The following is a 23,732-nucleotide window of genomic DNA, read 5'->3' as shown; positions in this document are numbered from 1 at the left end:
ACGGAGGCTGAGCCTATGAAGACTATAACTGCTAAAAAAGCACTAGAGTTTGTTATCAAAAACATAGTGTGTCGATATGGCTTGCCTCACAAAATAGTCTCTGACAATGGAAAGCAATTTGATTGCGAAGAGTTTACTGACTTCTGCAACCAACACGGAGTAGTAAAAAGCTTCTCCGCGGTGGCAAGGCCGCAAACGAACGGACAAGCAGAAGCAGTCAATAAAATCCTAAAGGTCACCCTAAAGAAAAAGCTGCTAGCCTGCAAAAACAACTGGCCCGAAGAGTTGCCAAGAGTGTTATGGGCCTACCGGACGACCCCCAGAACCACGACCGGCCACTAGCCTTTTTCAATGGCGTACGATTGTGAAGCGATGGTCCAGGTAGAAACGTTATTCCCGTCCCACAATAGAACGACTTACGATCCAGCTACAAACCAAGCTTTACTGGAAGAAGCCCTGGATCAAGTGGAAGAGCTCCGGGACGAGTCACAAATACGGATGGCAGCTTATCAAAAGAAGGTGACCAAAGATTTTAACTCTAAAGTTAAAAACGAAAAATTTGGTCTTAAGAAGTGTCTTCCCAGCCACCCAAGAACCCGGAGTGGGGGTACTTGGGCCAAATTGGGAAGGACCATATGAAATCGAGGACAAAATCGGTTCAGGCACTTATAAGCTAAAAAGGATGGATGGAACCATTGTGCCAAGGGCCTGGAACGCCGATCACCTCAGAAAATATTACCAATAGTCCAAAAGTGTAACTTAGGCTTTGTTTAAAGGGTTTGTACCGTCTAAGTGTATGCAGTCTCTGTATTTTAAATAAAACTGAGTGCCTTAAAAACAAAGTTTCTATGCCACTCAGGGGGGGTACTAGGGCATACCACACGAACACACGAAAGACAGGCCAAAAGTAAAACATCCTGACCCAAAGGGCAGGTCCAAAAAAAAAAAAAGAGTACGCACGAAAAAAGCATATGTATAAACATCCTGACCCAAAGGGCAGGTCCAAAAAAGGAAAATATGTGCATCAAGAAGGATCATATATATATAAAAATCCTAGCCCTAAGGGCAGGTCAAAAAATAGCTATAAATATATACAAAGGGCCCGGGAACAGGCCTTAACCATTGTTTCCCCTTAAAAAAAATAAAACAGCTATGTAAATAAAGATTGTCTTAAATAAAAGAGAATTAGCTGTAAATAAAAAAAAAAAGATAAGAAAAATCTGGGTTGTATTCAAAACGGCCTAGTCAATTCGAGGAGGAAGGCGAGGACCAATGCGAGCCTCCAGCATGGCGTCAAGCTTCTTCTTCTTCTCCCAGAATTTAGCAATCATCTCCGCGGGTTATGGGTAGAATTCGAGCTTGATGTTCTGGCCATTTGTTGACCAGGCCATATAAACGCCATCGTCGAAGCGCTTAATGCACCGGCTGCAAGAGACGGGAGAAAGGAGCTCATCTTTCTTAGCCTTCTTCAAGGCTTGGTCTTTAAAATCCTTGAGCTCCTTCAGCTCCACGACCAAGTTTGCCCTGGACTCCAAGTCCGCCTGGCGCAATTCCTCTAAGGATTTCACCTTGGCAGCCATTTCGTCTAAGGCCTCCCTAGCCTCCCGGAGCTCTTGCCTAGCCTTGGCAACAGCCTCGCCCTCTGCCCTCAGTGCTTCCCGGTGCTTGGCTTCCAGCCTGTCCCTCCGAAGGACTTCCTCTCGGATCATTGCCTCCGCTTGGGCTTCCCTTTGCTTAGCCTCTTCCTCGAACTTGACCTTAGCAAGGGCCTCCTGCCGCACAGCCTCCTCTTGGAACGTCTACCTTTTAGCAGACAGGTCCTGCAGGGTCTTCACGACTTCGTCTATGTCCCCAAATTCGGACAAGATGAAGCCGTGATTGATTAGGTTCTTGGAAAGGCGGCCGGCCTCTGCAGCAAGCTGGAAAAGGATGCAAGAGTGAGTAAAGTCCTTAAGAAAAATAATGAGGGAAAAAGTAAACTACGGAATACTTACCACGGTCAAGGAGTGGCTGAGATCCTGAACTTGAAAGACGGAGTTCAAGGATGCACAAGCAGCGAATCGCTTAGGTGCGCACCGGGTTAGCTGGGAGACAAACTCGCCGGTCATCTCCACGGCAAAAGGAGCCAAGGTAGGCCCGAGGAAACGATTAAACCAGTCCGACAGGGGGTCCAGGTTTAGATCCCACGGGTTCTGGTAGTTCTGATCATTAAGGGTATTTTGCATTTCATCTTGTAAAACCCTCCTCAAGGCCTCCACCTCAGCATACCCCCGGGAGTACTCATCCATGGCGTAATTGTGCTTGGCTATCCGAAGCTCCTGCCTCCCCTCATCTCCGGGAACCGGAGTCAGCACTATGTTGGGAGGCACTGTAAATTCCTCCGCCTCGTGAGGGATCCCGGAATCATGGCTCGGGGCTGGAGTGTCCACTCTCCGCGGCCGCTTAGATGTCTCCTCAACTACCATCTTGCCTTTGCGTTTGCGGATCAGAGCAACCTCTTGCTCTTCTTCACTTTCTTCAACTTCCTCAGGAAGAAACCATTGCTCTTCTTGACCTTCTTTAGCTTCCTCAGGAAGTACCTCCTCCTCATCCACTAAGTCAATAGTGTCTGGAGGGGCACTGGAAGAAGCCTTCACAGGGGTAACCATCTGGGAAGAAGTTGGAGGAAGGGGAGCATCAGGAGTGTGAGCTCCAGCAAGGGTGGCCAAAATTACCTCCATGGGATTAGCTGCTGCAACTAGAGAAAAGAGTAAGTGTTAGAATATCTGTGAAAGCAGTAAACACTTAAGAAAGCAATCAAGCTAGTCCTACCCTAACTCTCTAATTCGGCCCTAGCAAAGTCTTGAATCTTAATACTGGCTGCATCATCCCCGAGATAGCTGTCCGAGGGCCAGAACCAGCTAGAAGAAAGATAGGCCGAAGGATCCAAGGGAACAGGCTCCGGAGGTCTAGAACCCATCCGGGACCAGCCTAGATAATCTCCTAAGTTGGAGAAATAATAATCCTTGGCATGATCCCCCCACCGGGTCGAAGGCATCCTAAACCTAAGGAGACGTTCATCGAACCCTACAGGCCTAAGGCTAGCATATTCGCTAACAGGAGGGACATAATGTATTGCTAAAGGAGACTTACCAGAGCCGGAAGTGCTGGCGTTAGGAGCCCCTGTATTCGGCACTTGGACGATAGGCCTTGGCCTGGGAGCCCTCTTCTCAACCGGACTCCCAATGCGAAGGGATCTCCCGGCAGCCGCTTGGCTCCTCCTCTCGACCGGGTTCCCAACGCGAAGGGGCCTCCCCGAAGCCGCCTGGGCCCTAGTATAAGCCTTCTCCTGGGCCTTCCGGTAGAGGTAATCCTGGTACTTCTTCTCCGCAGTGGCAATGATCTCATCCCGGAAGGTCTTCTCTGCGGCCAGGACCCTCACATTCGGGCAGATGACCTTAGAAAGGTTGGAGTCCTCCACCGACTGGTGCGCCAGGATCAACTTGGCCTTCCGGCAGTTCTCCGTCGTGACCAATCCCCCAATGTCGAGATCCGCCTTATCAAAAGTCGCGAAGATCTGGGCCTGTTGAAGGAAGATCTGAGTAGGCGCAGTCCGCTCGTACGGAGGGATCCTAACCCAGTCCGTAAGGAGCTCCGGGTGCTCCACAGCTCGGAACCCGGAGGAGAAGAAAAAGCGATGGCGGTACTCCTTAACGTGTTTTTGCTGGTTAGAAGGGACCACGCCATCATTCAAAGGGTGGGCCCGAAAGCCATAAAAACCATCCATAAGTTTGTCCCCCTTCTTGGGGACAGAAACAAGTTCGTAAAATACAAAATCTCCGCCGGACTGGGAGAGCCCCATCCCCGGGCGGACTAAAAAATAAATAAGCCTGAAAGCAGGCGGTAAGCTTGAGGAATAAGTTGGTATGGCGCAAGGCCGACAAATACAAGGAAATTAATAAAATAATCTTGAAGGGGAAGCATAGCCCCGGTCATCAGATGCGTCTGGCTCCAAGCCCCGAAGCCTCCGTAATTGTGGTTAGGGGTCTTCGCATCTCGGGGCGGCCGGTGGTACGTCCCGAACGTCGCGGGCTTGATACCAGCCACCTCCACGATGTTCTCCAGTTGGTGAGGACAAGTCAGAGTAGAGTGAAGCTCAGCCGCTTCCCATCCCGTGGCACGGGGTCTATACCCCTCCTGGGCAACGGGACCCACCATGACTTCTTCCAAGGTGGCCAGACGTTTTCCTCCCTTCTTGGAAGATTTAGAACAGGATGCAGACATTTTTAATTCTGAAAAAGAGTTAAAATTCCAGAAATTAGGCCCCATACCAAACCCTAAATCAAAAAAAGGAATGGGGGTCCCCTAACCGCTGGAAAGAGGCCCCCTCCGGACGGTTGTCAACAAGAAAGGCCTAGAAGGATTTCTTGGACAAAAGTCGGGTGTAAAAATCTCACAGATAGTGACATTGCACATAAAAGAAAAAGGAAGAGGAGGGGCAGAAAATCGAGAAAGACACAGTCTTCTCTGTACCCTTGAAGGCCATCACGCAAAGAATAAGTGAGCCTTTACAAAAATAATAATAATGTGTAAAAAGAGTGACCCTAACACCAGAGAAGGGAAATCTAGATGTATTACGTAAAAACTCAAGGTGAAACATTCCCAGAAACTTCAAACACTAAACCCAGAAAAACAAATAAACAGTAAAGCATGCCATGAACACCAAACAGTAAAGTGAGAGATGCGAGAAACTTACATGAAGTGTTGGAACTGGGGGTTGTTGTTGATCAACAAAGAAATGTAGACTGATAGTAATGAACAAAGGTTAGCAAAGAAATCTGTAAAGTGTTTAAAGGTTTTCTGGTCTGAGGATTTCTCTCTCTTTGGAAAACTCGAAGAAAGTTGGCGAAAGAAGCAAAGTAACCAAATGAAGGAAAGGTGGTGGCTTTTATAGGCCAAAGTGCATGTGGAACAGGCACAATCACCTACCAATCGAACGGCTGGGGAGGCGCACGATTCGAATTCCCAAGAATCAACGGTGAGATTGATTCGTAATTGAGGCGGTGGAAACGTTTGAGTATCCGTCTGACACACATTAATGCGCCGTATCAATCAATGGGCATGAAACGAATCAACGCCTGCAAAAAGCGAATCGCTGCATTAATGGTGATCATTAAATGCACCTTCACGCGCCCGAAGCACGTGCCAGGAAACCGAGGAGTCAATCGGAGGCACTTGAACAAGCCTTGATTCATTTTTCAAATAAACAAGGCTTGGGTGGTAAATGTTGCCCCTGATTTTGCCCAATATACGTGGACCAACCGGATAGGGACACGTGGACCGAAAGATCTTAACATTTAAATTAATTGCTAAGTCTTGATAAAGAAAGGCGTCTTCCGGGACCTGCCTCCCGGAGAAGGCATCTGGAGTCCTCTATGCTCCCGGAGGCCTAAGTAAACATCAAAGCATCTCCGCGAGGTGCCAGGCTTCCCCTGAGCAGTCATCTCGCATTTAATGCCGCATGGGAGGAAACGTGTTGGGACTGCCACACGCAATAAAGTCTGACGACACAACCCCCAATCTGCACCTACGAAGCTATGATCACTTAAGTCTATTGACGGCTACACTGCGAAGAGTCACGTCAGTCAAAAGACAATAAGGATATTCCACATAAAAGCCCTACAGCACCTAGGGATTTGACCATGCATTACCCATGGTATATTCATTGGGAATACCCAACTTTATGGATATTTACAGAAATACATGTACTATAATCCTGGGAATCACCCCACCAAAAACACTATCAATACCCCCTCAAAGCTCATTAAAGGGGGTCGAGAATTTTGGGTTGCATAAGTGCAAGAAGAGTAAATACTCACCAAGAATATTCTCTGTATTTAATACACCCATAAATACACAGACTCGTGGACTAAGGGTCATTAACGCCCCAACCACGTAAAAATCCTTCTCTTAATTTCTTACAGCTATTTAATCTTCTATTATTTATTTGGTTGCCGAAAACCTCGGTCAACAGATCTTATAAATAATTTGTAACAGGTAAATTTTGCAATTTCTTTCATCTGTGTAAACCTAGTAACATGATAGGGCCCATCCAAATCTTTTGACCTGTGTGAGTCTATATGTTTGCTATTGGGCTTAGATGCATATAGGAAGCCCATTTAAGTTTTACTAAGTAAATGGACTAGGTTGCTAAAATAAATTTTGACATAAGTAAATTTATTTAGGCCCAATTAGATTTGGGCTTATTCAATGAATAACAATTGTTTATTTAAAGGTTAAATTCCTCTCTTTTGGGCCTTGTGTGAGAGTTAGGGGCCAATAGAAGTGGGTACGACATACTGAACCCAACTCCCCCTCACATAAACTACCCCAATTGTGAAGGCCCATTTGCCTTATTTAAATAATTGTATTAGGTTAATTATATTAGTCTAACCTAATTAAAATTGAATTAGCAACATAATTAACTTTTAAAATATATGAAATTTAATTTTTTATTTTAATATTTTAAAGTTAATTTTAGAAAAACACTTAGTAAATGAAATTATTCTAGATAGTTATTTCTAGAACTAGTTATTTTTTCTAATATTTAATTAGGAAAAATATCATAGATTGTGAAATTAATTGTTTAATAATTAATTTTGGTACAATCTAAGTTAAGTATATTTTTCCTAGTATTAAATTAGAATTAATAATTAAATCTTCTCTATACTTAATTATTTATTTCTTGAATTTAATACATTTAATTAAATTGAAAATTTAAATATTTAAGTTGATTTTCACCATGATACTTAAATATTATTATTTTCATGTTATTTAATTAAAATTAAAAATTATTTTAAGTTTGAAATCTTATTTCATATAACTTAAATTTGAATAATTTTCAAAATATATTTTATTTTATTTTATTAATCTTTTTCCCACAATTTCGAAATTACATTTCTTAGATGCATTAATTTCGAATTTTATTTGAAAAATAGATTAAAGTTGTAAATTATTTATTTTAATTTTGGACCAACTTAAATCAATAGTTTTTTCATTTAATGATTAATTAAAATAAATGAAGTAAAATATATTTAATTAGAAAATGAATTAATTAGTCAATGAAAATTTAGATAGATATTATCTGTTTTGCTTGAAGTATTTTTCTAGTGTATTTAATTAAATAGAAAATTAATATTTAAGTTGATTTTCATCATCATACTTAAATATTTGAAATTTTTCTTATATATTTAATTAAATAGGAAAATTATATTTTTTGTTGTAAATTAATTTTATTAATTAATTTTGGGCCAACATTAAATTAGAATAATTTTTCCAGATTTATTTTTATTTTATTTTAACAAGCAATTTCGAAAATTGTATTATTAAATACTTCAATTTTTCGAAATGCAATATATATTTATAGAAAATTAAATTTGAGTTGTAAATTAATTTAAATTAATTTTGTAACAACTTAACTTGAATAATTTTCTAAATATTTATTGGAAATTATTACTAAGATGGAAATAATTCATGTTATTTTCATATCCATCTAAGTATAATTTATAAATATTAAATTAAAATTTACATTTAGAATTTTTCATTCTAAATTGGAAATTTTAATTAAATAAATATATATTTAAAATAAATTGATTAAAATAAATATTAGAAGAAAATACACTTTAAATAATGAGCTTTATTATTAGGACATTCGATCTCCATTGTTGGTTTTACATAGCGTTTGTTTTAGTGAGTAATCCTCCCTAATGGAAGAACGTTCATTAGCAAGTTCGCACCGTTTAATCTCGAAAGATAAGTAGCTTTGTAAGTGTTTTATATGGTATGGATCACCCTAATGGTGGCGACTGTATTTGACTTACAAAATATGAAACAATGGTGGAAGCTCATAAGATAGAATAGCCTTGACTCTCGCCTAAACGGGACAATGCTGGATTCCAATCTTGATCGAATAAAAGGTTGCTAGAATGTTTAACATTTTAGATGAGCTGACAACTCTATTCAATGGAGGGTAGCTTTGACTCTCGCCTAAACGGGACACTGATATCAGTTTGTTGAAGACCTTGACATTATTTAGGATTGTATGTTTTAGTATTTTCACTTGTCATTCCTACTTGCTATATGTTTAATAATTTCTGAATTGTGTATGAATTTATATTGAACCATGTTATTTTCTGTTATTAAATTGTAGTTTAATTTTGAATCTTCATTGTTGGTCTAACTTGGTTTGTTTATCTAATGAGATAAATCCCTAATGGATTTTCACCATTAGACATACATAATAGTGTTAGATCTCGAAAGATAAATATTGTATATGCAACATCTAGCTGTTCATCAATTGAAGACACCTTAGACTAGTATTTTTACAATATGAAACAAGAAGATTGTATAAATAAGATTACTTTGACTCTCGCTAATCGAAGCATCGTTGGATTCTTATTTATAAACGAAATTATCCTAATTCCTCTTAGCTTATTCATTTCGAATTAGCTCAATAACATATCATTGGATGAATGGTCTATATATCATTTCATGTCATTCTATTTTTTCTCTTCAGAAATTAAATGACGCATATGATTATAGTCCCGAAATTCTATTCCACAATGATATAAGTCCTCAATCTTAGAAATCTCCTACTTGTATGGGCAAATCTGACTTAGAGTTTAAATTAATAGTGGTGGTCCAAGAAAGAATTACTCATTATATTTGGTATAAATTTAAGTCTTTGACTTTAATTTTAGATTCTAAACAGAAATTTTCTTATATTTCTAATTCCAGGATACAATACAGTTACACTTTCACAAGTGTTTAATAACCATTTTCTATCAATGGATTCAAACTGTATGGAATATGAGTTTAGTATTCTGTGACCAGGATCCACTTGCAATATTCTAAGAACTCTTTAATGTAACTAAATCTAAGTCATCAAAAAGACACAACCACATTTTTTTTTTAATCTATGGCATTTGTATCTTGTTCATAGTGGTTTTGACAAGATCAATCTCTACAAAGAGTTAATATGCCTATATCCACTGAAAGTTGTTCATCTCATTCGTAGATGGATGTACATTCAGGGGTGGATATGAGTTTTTCGTTGTATTCTTAAGACGATAACTCTAGATTATACCTTATGCAAAGAAATTTGAAATGTTTGAAAAATTTCTGATTTCTAGCAATGGTGGAACACCATTAATGTAAGTGGTTAAAGATCTTGCGAACTGATAGGGGTGGAGAAATAGTTAGTAGATATGCAGTTCAAAGATCATTAAATTGATTTTTGAATTATATCCAAACTTACCTCCCCAGAAATTTCAATTTGCATATTGATGATTAGTTACTAGTCGTTGCCTAAATCCTTCTATGGTAATACAATTTCAGAATGATGCAATGGTTGTATACTTAAAGTAAATCATTACTAGATTCATGGATAACTGTTACCATGGTTTGCATGTTTGTTAGCTATTCTAAGTGATTAGGGGTGGACCATCCCATAGTCAATAGATAAGAAAGTTTAAACAAATACTACTTTTCTTAGAAAATGACTAAGTCTGAAAATAAAGTAGAAAATAAAGGAGATATTTTTCTTGATTCCAAAAGTGTTCTATCATCTTATTTGACATATGATGATCCCACTGCCTCTGTTGTTTTGACACAACCAAAGAGGTCAATACCATTTAGTTTTCTTAGACATAATTCACGGTACCTTGTTGTAGTGGGAGAGTTTCTAGGAACTCACCTTCTTATGACTTGGAAGACACTAGTGATTAAAATCCATTGTGAGTTTAAACAAGTAATGGATTGTCAAGATAAGAAACTAAGAAGAAAAGCAAATAGAACTATGGTTTAATCCATTCATATGGAGTAACCTAAACTTTCTATTACAAGGACATAAAAGGAAATTTCGTGTATAAGTCTATTCAATGGACTTAACAAAACTTCCTGTTCCTAGTATAATAGGTTTGAGTTTATCTAAACCTATGGCTTGTGGTATACCTGGTAATTACTTACTCTAATGTAAGCAACTTACTTTAGTAAGATGCTGAAGCATTTTCTTTCTAATGGCAATCTATAGAAGCTTCTCGACTTCTAGGCATAGATTTTATTTATCTAAGGAAAAGTTTCAACTATTCCAGAAAAGATAAAGCCATGAAATAATTTCTTATATCAACAGTGAGAGGTCTCAGATATGCTTTAGTATGCCTTAGACCAGACACCTGCTGTTGAGTGGGAGTAATGAGTAGGTATCAGATTAATCCAGGAGAAGAACATTGGAAGACAATCAAGTAAATCTTAAGATAAAGAAGAGGAACTATATGTTAGTCTATAAGGGTGTGTTTAAAACTCTTAGACTACACCACATTAGATTTCGAGACTTGCCTTTGTGCTAGAGAGTCTACTGATAAGATGGTGATTACTCTGGGGGTGGAGTAGTGATTTTGGAGAAGTGTAAAAACCTATCTGAAGTCTCTTAGTCCACCAGAGAGAGACTGAATGTAAAAGTTGCAGGAAAGGTACTTATTCAGTCTAAGGAAAGTTCTATACAACTGTGGCACCATTCCAAATTGCCTTAACTACTAGTGTTACTTCCTGAATAACCAAGAAGTAGTTGCCAAAGGTATATAATCCAGTATCCCAAGAGAGTAGACACATAGAGAGGAATTTCACATTATTAATGAATTTGTGATTAAGGAAGAGTAATGGTGGAGAAAAGGTTGTGTTTAATTCAACGTTTCAAATCCTATTACAAGGAGTTTACTACTACTACACTTGATTTGTATATCAAGGTGTTGAGATTATTTGAAATGCACATTTTGTTTTATATTAGTGCAAAGTGGGAGTTTGTTGGGTTGTATGCCCTAAATAAAACTCATTTCAATATAATCAGATTTACTTATTAATATAGATCAGAAATAACATTTAATGTTGCATGGTTCATATGATTTATTTCATGATTATATGTACATAATGTATGAATTCTATTTAAGTCCAAAACATATCAATTTGTTAATGATTATAGTGTTGTCAACACAGTGGAATATAATCTTAATTATATGTTCGAAAGTTTATTTCTTGATTTGTCAGAACACTGGATTTAGACTGACATGGTATAATCAGCGATAGGTATTCTTACACCTTGGAAAAGTGTTATGTCCTTTCCAAGACATTGGCAAAAATCAACAACACTGTGTGAGTAATTACTTGAAATTGATACGTATACTTGCGTGTAAAAATCAACAACACCCATTAATGAGTCGGGGGACATAAAAGTGAGCACGATTGGTGCATATGTGTGTTGAAACATCCCTTTAGAGTATAATGATTGGCGTAAAGTGCCGAAATTCCATAAAGATAGACTATGAAATTACATTGAGATAACTTTAAGTGTTAGTCATATTTAAGTACATATAATTTTCATATTTAATTAAATTTTAATTGTCATTGAAACACTTGCAGATTTCATTTGATATTGGGGGGGGGGGGGGAACTAAGGCTTCTAAAAACAGCTAGAGAGTTACTCAAGAGTTGGAGAACAAAATTGACCAGCCAACTTATCTACAAATATAAAGATGAAGCCCCTGAACATCTTGAACATTCTCCAAAGCATTATCTCAGTTGCTACGATGAGAAACAATGTAAGAGTTTTGTTGCATCCAGATTAACTCCTAAGTGGGAAAAGAAGAGAGCAAAAACACAAGCCATCAGGGCTAAAAATATTTACAACCATAGAACAGGATGTGATACTGTGAAAAAGGCAAAGGTAGAAAATGTAGAAAGAGTTGGGCCACCAACTCACTGAGTTTGATAGAGGGGGAATATGGATGAGAATGCATACCAACAAGAAGAGTGAGATCGAAGCCCTACTAAGGAGAAAACTGATTGAATTGTAAGTTTCATTTATCAATTCATTTTAAAGTGTTGTGCTATATTAATTCTTAATAATCAATTTAAATTATATGTATGTATGTTGATTATTGCAAGCAAGTTGAGGAGGGCAGATTGGTGCTGGAAGGAAAGAAGGGCATACTAATGTTAGCCTTGGGGACAAATGAGCAAGCTGGACGTGTCAGAGGGATGGTGCGTGGCGTCAGCTAAACCTAATTTTCTGAGACCCCACGCCTTAGAAAAAAGAATATGAGTAAAGACAATAATCACATAGTTGCGCTCGAGACGTGACTTTATGAATACGAGGAACAGAATAGACAGCAACAAGAACAGATGAATGAAATCTTCCAAGAAATTAGATCTCAATAGAGAAACGAGTGTGGTACTTCTCATGCATTTGGTTCAGGAGTTGGAGGAGCATCCAATGAACTAGCAACAGTCAACAAAGCCTATTCTCTACCACCACCCCAGCTCAATTTGTCAGGGCATTCGTTCCAAGCCCAGCAAATCTTGAGGGGGCATCTTCTTGTTGGGTTTTATGCCCTAAATAAAACTCATTTCAATATAATCAGATTTACTTATTAATATAGATCAGAAGTAACATTTAATGTTGCATGGTTCACATGATTTATTTCATGATTATATGTACATAATGTATGAATTCTATTTAAGTCCAGAACATATCAATTTGTTAATGATTATAGTGTTGTCAACACAGTGGAATATAATCTTAATTATATGTTCGAAAGTTTATTCCCTGATTTGTCAAAACACTGGATTTAGACTGACATGGTATAATCAGCGATAGGTATTCTTACACCTTGGATAAGTGTTATGTCCTTTCCAGTACTTTGGCAAAGTTTACCAGCATCGGATGTATGGAGTATACATCGGAAGGGACCGATATTGAACTTTGATTAGATATATTAGAATTTACCGTAATATCTATTCAATTCAATATCACCTGTTGATCCTAGATCAAATGATCTTAATCCTGATATGATTAGGTTCAATCTCAAGAGTGTTATTCGTGTTCTTTGATTTGTTAGTTAAGCCTACTTTTGGGTCAGGGTGATACGTACATTTTGGGAACACGGTAGTGCAATTGAGTGGGAGCGCTAACATAAATATGGAATCTATAGCTTCTATCTGGTGATTAGAAAGTAAAGGATGATTTCCTTCGAGCTTAACCAAACGAACATAAATGGTGGAGATCTCATTTCACTTAGCTGAAATATCATTTATACATGGTTAAGTGTTTTAAGGATAAAATACATTGTAGGGTGTTACGGTAATTTAATCCCTTTACAGTGTAAATCATCTATATAGAGGATCATTGATCACATTAGGGTTATAACAATGGATAACTAATGACGTGTCTATATCGTGGAACATATAGAGTGTTCTATATATTGAGAGTGCAATTCTAAGTTCTATGCGTAAATTCAACGAAGAATTAATAAGTCAGTGAATTTAAGATATAAATTCTTGATCTACTTATTGAAAGCTCGGATATATTGACCCATGGTCCCCATACTAGTCGAGACCATACTGCTTGTAAGACTCAGTTAATTGATTTTGATTAATCAATTATAATTCTAAAGTTAGACTATGTCTACTTTGTGAATTTTCACTAAGCAAGGGCAAAATTGTAAAGAAAAGAGATTCTAGGTTTATTTATTAATTAAGAGAATTTATATGTCTAATTAATAAATATATTAAATGACAATATTATTTAATAATTAATTTTAGTTATTAAATAATTAGAATTGGCATTTAAATGGTTGAATTTGAAAATTGGCGTTTTTGAGAAAATCAGATGCAGAAATGATAAAACAGCAAAATTACATAAGTGAGGCCCATTATCCAAGCCCATGGCCGACCACACTTATAGGGTTTTATCATTTATTTTTTCATTATTTTAATGCCAAATAATTCTAACTTAAACTAGGTGGTGACCTATAAATAGGTAGTGATGGCTTCAGGAAAAGATGATACATCTCATTCCTTCACAGAAATTTTTCTAGGCGCCACTTCCCTCTTCTCTTTTCTTCTCTAAATTTCTAATTCCTTGAGTGAATGAGTGAGTGCCCACACACATCAAGTGGTATCTCAATCATATTTTGTAAGACTGTGGAAAACCATCCAACAAGAAGGAGAATCAACATCAAAGGAAGGAGAGAAAGAGATCCAGGTTCAGATATTGATAATGCTCTGCTACAGAAAGGAATCAAGGGTTAGATATCTGAACGGAAGGAGTCATTATATTCCGCTGCACCCAATGTAAGGTTTCCTAAACTTTATATGTGTTTATTTCATTGTTTTAGAATTCATATTAGGATGTTAATGAAACATACTTGTTAGTAAATCTAGATCCTGGTAAAATATATCCAACACTGCTCCACCCACATCACCTCTTGTGGGGGCATATGCTCCACCCCCATCGCCTCCTCTCAGGGCGTCTACTCCACCAGTACTAACACCTTCTGTTATATCGAAGAAGGTAATATCCTTTCGCTTATTAATTTAATTTGTTGGTGCATTGTTATTAATTATAATGAAATTAATTAATATATTAATTGTCTTTTTGTAGAAAATAAAGTGCAACCTTTATGTGGAGGATCACTCCATGAAAAAGCCACCCCTAGTTGCAACTAGGCACGAAGTTGTACAACCAAAACTCTAGAAGTTCACAATAGATGAAAAAAGATTACGATAACACCAATGAACAACATGGCTATCACAAAGTGAGAGAGGCAATTGGGTGCTATGTTGCTTGGCCAAGAGCATATACAGTGTTAGAAAAATTTAATAAAAAAAGGGTAATCATTGGTAGTTGACTAAACTTATTTGATTTACCAATTAATATTGTTAAATCTAACTTTTTAATGGTTTTTTTTTGGATTTTTTTTTTACCTTTACACTTTAAAATAGTTTTTTTTTTTTTTGTATTTTTATGGAATTCCACACATAAACTCCTATGACAACTAATAGAACAACTTAAATTGCAATTAAAATTCACATAACAACTCACATAGAAACTACTGGACCAACTCAAATAATAAATTTTAAAAAAAAATTAAAAAATAGTGTATAAAGTAATTTTTTTTGAGTAATTTGCGGTAAAATCCTCTCAACTATCAATTTACTTGCAAAAAACTATCCAACCTCATATTTTGGTGGCAAAACCCTCCAAAGTACTGTTCTGTTTACATTTTTAAGGTGTCGTCTATCCAGCCTCGTTAAGTCCTAATTTTGCCCACGTGGCAATGACAGGTCACTAAAAAATTATCCTACGTGACAATATTTTACAAAATAAAAATAAAAAATTTAAGAGTAATTTGCGGCAAAACTCCCTCAACTATAAATTTGAGTAATTATTTTTTTTTTATTTTTTATTTTTCTTTTCTTTGGTTTGAGACCAACAAAAAAGTTTCACACAAATTAACCTCTGAGTCACCAACTCAAGGTCCTAAACATCTCTGAGATTGACATAACTCTGAGGGACTCATTACCCTTAGCCTGGTCCTACACGATATTGAGGAAGCTTAAAAAATGGCGGTGGAATGGCCGAAAGAGTTTTTACAACAAATTAAAATTGCAATTTCTTTTTTACTAAACCCCACATTTTGAACACCCTAAACCCCATATTTTGACTTCCTTTCTTTTCCCATTCGAGGCTCGACCACTCTATACAATCTTCTCTCTCGTTCCTTTTGGAACTCTCAGCAGTCTCAATCGGCTCCGCCACACGAATTGTAAATGTATATTTCATTCTTAATCTCTCTTTTCTGCTCATTGTTAAGTGTTTAGTACTGAGTTATTTTTGGTTTTTTGGTCAGAGTCTAGCCAAAGCTTTGCCCAGCCCAGCAGACTCGGCCTTCGGTAGTACCTTCCTTTCACATTTCCATCTTTGGTAAGCACTCGTACTCTCTCTTTTTCGATTATTCACCATAGGGTTTCTGAAACTTCTCCCTGAAATGGCTTAATCCAAACCCAACCAGTGACCCTCTCCCTCCCCCAATCTCAAATGCTTCGCCGTTTTCCCATTTTCAATCGCCAGAGTCTCACAAGTATTAGCTTTTCTTTCTCCAAAAGCTACCAAAGAACCCATGGCTTCGCTCTCATTCGTCTCCTCTCGTACGCTCAGGTGCACCGTCGTGCACCTGATCCTGATGACCCTTCCACCCTGATGAAGGAGGATGGCGTATCCCTCTGTTCTCGAATGTGGATTGAGAATTTTCGGGAACCTGATCGTATTGTCAATAATTTGACATCTTATCTCCGCCGATTTGAGCTATGGGTCCTAGCTTACCAGAAGGTTTGTGCCGACGACATGGGTTCTTACATGCCGCGGAGCGCCATTCAGAGGCCGGCCCTCGAGGACTTATTGGCACTTCGAAACGCTGTTCTCGATGATAGGTTTAGGTGGGGAGCGAGGCTTGAGTTTTTCATAAAGTCACCCAAGGATAAGACTGACTACCAGTCTCTGTCCAAGAGGAAAATCAAGGCCCTTTTGACAACAACACAAGCCGCTGCATTTCAGGATAAGATTGTTCAAGAAGTATTGCTTATGATTTTGGAGCCGATTTATGAAGCAAGATTTTCGCAGAAGTCGTTTGCTTTTAGGCCTGGTAGAAATGCCCATACCGTGTTAAGGGTGATTAGGAAGAGTTTTGCAGGATATTTGTGGTATATGAAGGGTGATTTGAGCACAATCTTAGATGGGATGAAGGTGGGGTTGGTGATAAATGCTTTAATGAGGGATGTAAGGGATAAGAAGGTGATTGATTTGGTGAAATTAGCATTGGTCACTCCTGTGATTACTACCAAGGATGATGGTGAAGAGAAGAAAAAAAAAGTGAAGAGAAAGTACCAGAAGAAGAGGGTATTGGCTGAGGATGAGCCAAAACCAGACCCTTATTGGTTAGAGACATTCTTTGGGTTTTCCCCCGAGGAAGCAGAAAAGCTTCCGTCTTGGGGCCATTGTGGGATACTCAGTCCTCTCTTGGCTAACGTTTGTTTGGATGAACTGGATCGGTGGATGGAAGGAAGAATTAAAGACTTTTATCAACCTTCAAAGAGTGATGTCATATGGAATAGCCCTGAAGGAGAAGTAGAACAGGGAAACACATCTTGGCCAGAGTTTGTTCCCACAAGTGGACCAGACAAGACTCGGAAGATGGACTACATACGATATGGTGGTCACATATTGGTTGGTATTAGGGGACCAAGGGCGGATGCTGCAACATTGAGAAAGGAATTGATTGAGTTTTGCGATCAGAAATATATGCTGAAGCTTGACAATGAAAGCCTCCCAATAGAACACATAACAAAGGGTATACTGTTTCTTGACCATGTTTTGTGTCGGAGAGTTGTTTACCCAACTCTTCGTTATACAGCTACTGGTGGTAAGATTATCAGTGAGAAGGGTGTGGGAACCCTTTTATCGGTTACAGCTAGCTTGAAACAATGCATCAAGCAGTTTAGGAAACTAAACTTTGTGAAGGGCGATAGGGATCCAGATCCACAGCCATGTTTTCGAATGTTTCATGCCACTCAGGCTCACACCAATGCACAAATGAACAAATTTTTGTCCACAATGGTTGAGTGGTATAGATACGCTGATAACAGGAAAAAAGTGGTGAACTTTTGCTCTTACATCTTAAGGGGTTCACTTGCAAAGCTTTATGCTGCCAAATACAAACTTCGTTCCCGAGCTAAGGTGTACACAATTGGTGCACGGAATCTAAGTCGTCCTTTGAAGGAGAAGAAAGGTCAATCTCCTGAGTACCACAATCTTTTGAGAATGGGTCTTGTTGAGTCAATTGATGGCCTTCAGTATACCAGAATGTCTCTGGTACCAGAAACTGATTACACCCCTTTCCCAAGTAACTGGAGACCTGATCATGAGAAGGCCTTATTGGAATATATAAAGCTTGATGATCCGAAAACCCTGGAAGAGCAACGTAATTGCATCAAGGAATTGGGTCTTCTTTTGCCACAAGATTACGTTTCAATGCTTGTTTGGAACTACAAAAGGAATGCTATAGTATTGGATCACCTTTCCTTGGTTGGTAGCAATAGCAATAGGCAAATTGATCAACAATTGCTTTTGGGTTCTAATGAAGATTATAGCGAGCAACAAATTGAAAAAGAGGAATACTGAAATAATGTTTGTGTCGTTGGTTGTACTGCTTTTTCCCCTTGTAGACTCAATTCTTATTCTATATAAAAAAAAAGGAAAAAAAAAAAAAACAATTCAGCTAAAATTACAGTAGATACTTTTTTGTCTATACTTGAAGCCAGTTTTTTCTTACGATTTAAATTAGAAGGTAAAAGACAAATAAAATTGTGTTTTTGAAATTAAGGTGGCAAATGGTGATGGGACTAACACTATTAGTGTGGGAGGCTTTATCATTTTAGCTATGAAATTCAAGTCAGTTGGCAGTGTAGACTTTGCATGTGTAAAGGTGTTTGTTATTCATAAAGTTTCTTTTTTAGATTTCTGGAATTAGAGAATTTCAAATTAAATTGTAGTGTTGCATGCCCAAGTTTGTACCTCCATACATGATTCACGAAAGTGATGAGAAGAAAAAATTTAGGTTATATGTCTTAAAAAAAAAAAAAATAAGAATTCAGTCTCCCTCATCATTGGCTCAGGAACTTCCCCTCAAAATGTTTGCTTGGTGTTGACAACACAAGATTTTGTATTTTTGTGAAACTCCTAATCACAAAGGAGAGACAATAGGCAAGTCAAATCAATTGCCAAATTCCAATAACCACACCATTAGGAAGAGATTGCAAATTTCTGCAGTTTCTGATGGAAGCATTTTACATTTGAGGTGTTTGGCTTTTATCTACAGTTTTAGAAACTCTCCCTGTATGTTTTCAAGATTCATAAGGTGTAGGAAAAATAGGAGAAGGCTCTTGTTTACTCGGATGTGCCATGTAGGTGGATCTTTTGATGTTGCACCATGTATTAATATTTGTAGAAGGTTTTAAATTGATAGAAGAAGATGGTTTTTTATAGGCTGTTTTTTTTTTTCTTAGATGATAGAATTCGTAGGAAACTTTTGTGGCCACTATTGTCTAAAGATTGGGAGAATCTTGCAACATTTTGTAGGCTTTGAATTTTTCTCTTTAATATTTTCATGAAGCGCGCTTAGTTTCATGGAAGACTAATTTAATGGTGTTCTGCTAAATCTTCAAGGTTAAACCAATTCAAAGAGATGATTCCAAAGCCAGTACAAGTGCTGGGTAAGGGCGCTGCCATAATACTTGGGGGGGTTGTGACTCTCAATCTGGTTTCCTCTGCCACTGTTGGTGCTCTTCGGGCGGCCAACGAAGCCAAACGGGTAAACTATTTTGCTAATTCTTAACTATTTTTTCATCTTTTAGATAGTAACATTGATGGTTTTATTCAGAAAAGTGTAGCGGAACCTTGTCGGGTTTGTAGAGGCAAAGGCTTCTACATATGCAAACTATGTAAAGGAAATTCCACCATTGAATGGTCCCCTTTGCATGACCCAGTTGCCATCAATCCATGCTTATGCCCTACATGTGATGGAAATAGGTTAGTTCATATTCTCAAACAATTTTTGCATCGTTATTTATTTATATATCTATTTATGTATATGCGTTTCTTTTATTGATAACACTGAGTAGAGTGATCATAGGCTATCCTAGTAGTTTCACGCATCCAAGTTGGAATCCCTATCTGTCAAAAGAAACAAAAAAACACTTGTGGAATAGAAGAATCCATTTTATTGTGAGGGAATGTATGTCCTTTGTATCATTCAAATTTTCAGCAAGAGGCGTTTCACTGTTTTCATTATTTAACTGCAAAGGATCAAATAAACATTTGCTCTAATGATTTTGGTTATATATACATTTATATATAGATAAAATATAATTTTCAGCCACATGGTTGTTTCTTCCTTGATTGAGATGAAACTTTTTGCTTTTTATGTTGTGTTTTGTTTTTTTTATATTTGTTAGGAAATGTAGCTCCGATCCTAGCTATGCACACCAAAGTTCTTGGAAAGTTATCTCTATGCCAAAAGAAGATAGCTTATGAAAATGTAATTTATTGCACACTGGTTTAGGGTGAAAATGTAACTTGTTTGAGACCTTTGAGTGTTGACATCCCATCCCCTTCATAGCCAGAATCGACAAAGCCTTGTATTTCTTGCTGTGATGAATCTCACTTATACAAGAGTCCATATTTGATGTTTCTTTGTGGTATCTCATGACCCACTCTCCTGCATTCCAATGCTCTTGTTGTTGATTTTTCATAAACCTGCTTATTACATTTAGGTTGTGTCACAAATCAGGCCTAGTGCATACCATAATGTACACGAGGCTTCCCACTAGATTAGTGTAGGGAATTGACTCCATTTGCTTAAGTTCTTTATCTGTGGAAGGTGACTGAGTTTTGGACAATTTGAAATGTTGTGCTAGGTAGGGCAAGACATCTGATTCGATTCAACATTTTTCTCCTCATCCAATCCAATCCAATTAGTAATTGGATTTGAAAAATCACCATCCGATCCAATCCAATTAGACCTCAAAATCCAATCCAATCTAATCTATTAGAATGGATCAATTTTTTTAATTGGATATCCAATTTTACACGTAAGTTTTAATATTAACTTAAAAATATGAAGAAAAATACGTAAAAATTAAATATCACCCTTTATTTAAGTTTAATACTCCATAAAAATACCATCATTACAAGTGTAATGCAACTAAAAGTTTGAAATAACTAAAACAATAACATTGCTAAGTAATTAAATAGAACAAAAAATTATGAAAATAAATATACAAAACAACTAAGTATTATAAATTCAACACAAAAAAAATCCACTAAAAATATAATGAATATATTTTTTATTATATAAATAAATATAAATAATTTTTTAATGTATATAAATGTAATTAGATTTGATCAATTTTTAATTGAATTTTGAAATTGAAATCTAATAACCGATCCAATTTAATTAGAATTTAACTTTTAACATCCAATCTAATTGTAATTGGATATCTAATTTTTCATAATTGGATTGGATTGGGTTGGTTCAATTCAATTGGATTGGATTAGATGTTGTCCACCCCTATTAGGAGTGTACTTACTGGTTTCGCATCTTAAAAACCAAACCTTTAAAGTACTTTGAGATGTAGAGATAGCAGCAAGTTCTTTTCTTTCCTATCTCTCAGTATCTCAATTCCTAGAATCTTCATAGTTGCACCAAGGTCTTTCATTTTAAATTCAAAACTCATTAACTGTTTTACCTTCTTGTTTTCCTCACTGTTCTTGCTCGCAAATAGCATATCATCTACATAGAGAAGTAGGTACACCATAGATTTGACATTTATGTTTTTGACATAAACACAGTAGTCATAAACATTCTCTTTGAATCTTGATTTGGTGATGTATTCCTCAAATCTGTTGTACCACTGTCCAAGAGATTATTTGAGACCATAAAGTGATCTTTTGAGCAAGCATACATAGTCTTCGTTCCCCTTTACCTCATAACCTTCAGGCTTCTTCATGTGGATTTCCTCATCCAATTCCCCATGCAAAAAGGTTGTTTTCACATCCATTTGTTCCAATTCTAAGTCATTTATAGTTGTTAAAGCTAATAACATTTGAATTGAGATGAGAAGATTTCAATACTTGTGAGAAGATTTCAATGTAATTTAAACCCTCTTTTTGTGTAAAACCCCTTGCCACCTAGTCGTGAATCTAGCTGAGTCACATCCTGGAATTGAGTCTTTGTGTCTGTCAGACCACTTGCAATTAATTATCCTTTTGTCTTAAGGTTTTCTCACCAAAATCTAGGTTATGCTCTTTACTAATGAATCCATTTCATTGTCCATTGCAGTTCCCCACTTTCTACTATTAGCTGAGTTCATAGCCTCCTTGTTTGATCTTGGTTCATTATCACTTATTTATGCAACATTTAAAGCAAATTGAACAATAACAGCATAACCAAATTTGCTTGGAGCTTTTGACACTCACTTGACTATGTCCCTGACCAGTTGGTAGTGCTGCAATCCTATCTCAGTGTCTTCATTTTCATCTTCTTCAACCTATTCATCCATAGTGTGAGTACCGATTTCGTCATCATTTCCTGTCTCATAATGATGCATTTATTGGTCAGAATTTGAACCAAGTTCCACCTCAAACTTGGACCTATTTCAATTTTGCACTTTCATAGTCATTGCTGTAGACTTTAAGGTAACCTTATAGATGCTACCTTCATCAAACGCAACATCCTTGCTAGCCCAAAAATATACACTTCATAGCCCTTTGTTCCAACTTGTCAAGCTTGATGTGAGCATATGCTATGTATCCAAAAGTTATGAGCCTTCCATAGTCAATAGTGTGTCCTGTCCATACCTCAACTGGGGTCTTGAAATTTATGGCAGAGGATGGGCATCTGTTTGTCAAATGACAAACTGTCATGATAGCCTTTGCCCAAAAATCTTTAGGTAACCAACTCAAGAATGGTTCATCTTTTCAGCAAAGTCATTTTGTTAAGGGTTTATAGGTATTTTTTATGCCTTGCAATACCATTCTTTTTGCAAAAGCTTGTAAAGTCATCTGCACAGAATTCTAAACCATTTTTAATTCTCAATTTCTTTATTTTTCTGCCAATTTGAGTTTCCAACAGAGTTTTCCAATCTTTGAATGTGTTGAATGCATCATTCTTATTCTTAAGTATGTGAACCCACACATATCTTGAATGATCATCAATAAAGGTCAAGAAATATTTAGCTCCACCTCGAGACATTATCTTTAAGGGTCCTCATTTGTTTGAGTTTATGCAATCCAAGGTTGATCTGGTATTATATAGACCAGTTCCAAATTTGACTTTTGTAGACTTTCCATAGACACACTGTTCACAAAAGTCTAGATCCTTAATTACATTCTTTCTAAGCAAGCCTCTATTGTTTAGTATTTCTAACCCCTTGAAGTCTTTTGTGCCAAAGAGTAAATGAATTCTGCATTTCTCTTGAAGCAACTGAGATTGAGTTGTTTGAAGTGCTACCTTGCCAGATGTAAACACCATTCATCATTGAGTCTTTCATGATAATTCTTGACCCCTTTTGAACTTTGAGAATTCCATTTTCCACCTTTGACAGTGCACCCTCTTTGTTTAGCATGGCCATTGAAACGAGATTTTTTTTTATTTTCTGTTATATGTCTCACCTGTAACAACTCACTTTAAATTTCTCCTAATAATTGTAGCTTTATTGATCTTATTCCCACAATAGAACATGATCTATTGTCACTTAATTATATTGTTCCTCCATCAATTTTTCTGTAATCACATAATTGATTTTTTTTGGGACAAAGATGGAAAGAATAGCTAGGATCAATAATCCAATCTACCCTTGAGTCTCCATTTGTGACTACCATCACTTTAACACTTTCATCTCCATCACTTCCATCCTAATCACCAACCACATCAACATTCCCATGGTTCTCGTGATGATAGTGTTTGGTTCAAATTCAGATTCTTTTAGTTCAGGGCAGTCCCTTTTGTAGTGAGTTGTCTTATGGTAAAATAGATTCTTTTAGTTCGGGGCAATCCCTTTTGTAGTGAGTTGTCTTATGGTAAATATAACATTTCTTCTTGTGTTTTCCTTTGGTTTTCCAGGGTGTTCCTCCAACTTAGATTTTCTCTTCAATTGAAATGTTCGTAGCTCTCCATGAGGAGTGAGTTAAGGACAATGGTGGCTTGATCTTCATCCTCTATCTTAATATCGATGTTTTCTAAATCAAGAAGTATTTTGTTGAACATATTTTTGTTTCCGTTTCCCCTGCTCTCTCTCTCCGTGGT

The 23,732-nt window shown here is 37.1% G+C and overlaps 1 protein-coding gene across 1 annotated transcript; it reads left to right on the top strand.

The window, feature by feature from the left end:
* Window positions 1-15,395: 15,395 nt before the first annotated feature.
* Window positions 15,396-18,394, top strand: LOC115725005 (nuclear intron maturase 2, mitochondrial). The gene is made up of 2 exons (XM_030654402.2): window positions 15,396-15,644; window positions 15,723-18,394. Exon 2 carries the CDS (start codon window positions 15,911-15,913, stop codon window positions 18,047-18,049), a length of 2,139 nt encoding a protein of 712 aa, XP_030510262.1. The 5' UTR covers window positions 15,396-15,644; window positions 15,723-15,910; the 3' UTR covers window positions 18,050-18,394.
* Window positions 18,395-23,732: the final 5,338 nt, after the last annotated feature.

Source organism: Cannabis sativa, chromosome 6, assembly GCF_029168945.1.
Source record: "Cannabis sativa cultivar Pink pepper isolate KNU-18-1 chromosome 6, ASM2916894v1, whole genome shotgun sequence".
NCBI classification, from domain to species: domain Eukaryota; kingdom Viridiplantae; phylum Streptophyta; class Magnoliopsida; order Rosales; family Cannabaceae; genus Cannabis; species Cannabis sativa.
Note: the sequence above shows the minus strand (reverse complement) of the source record. Positions and strands in the feature narration are given on the sequence as shown.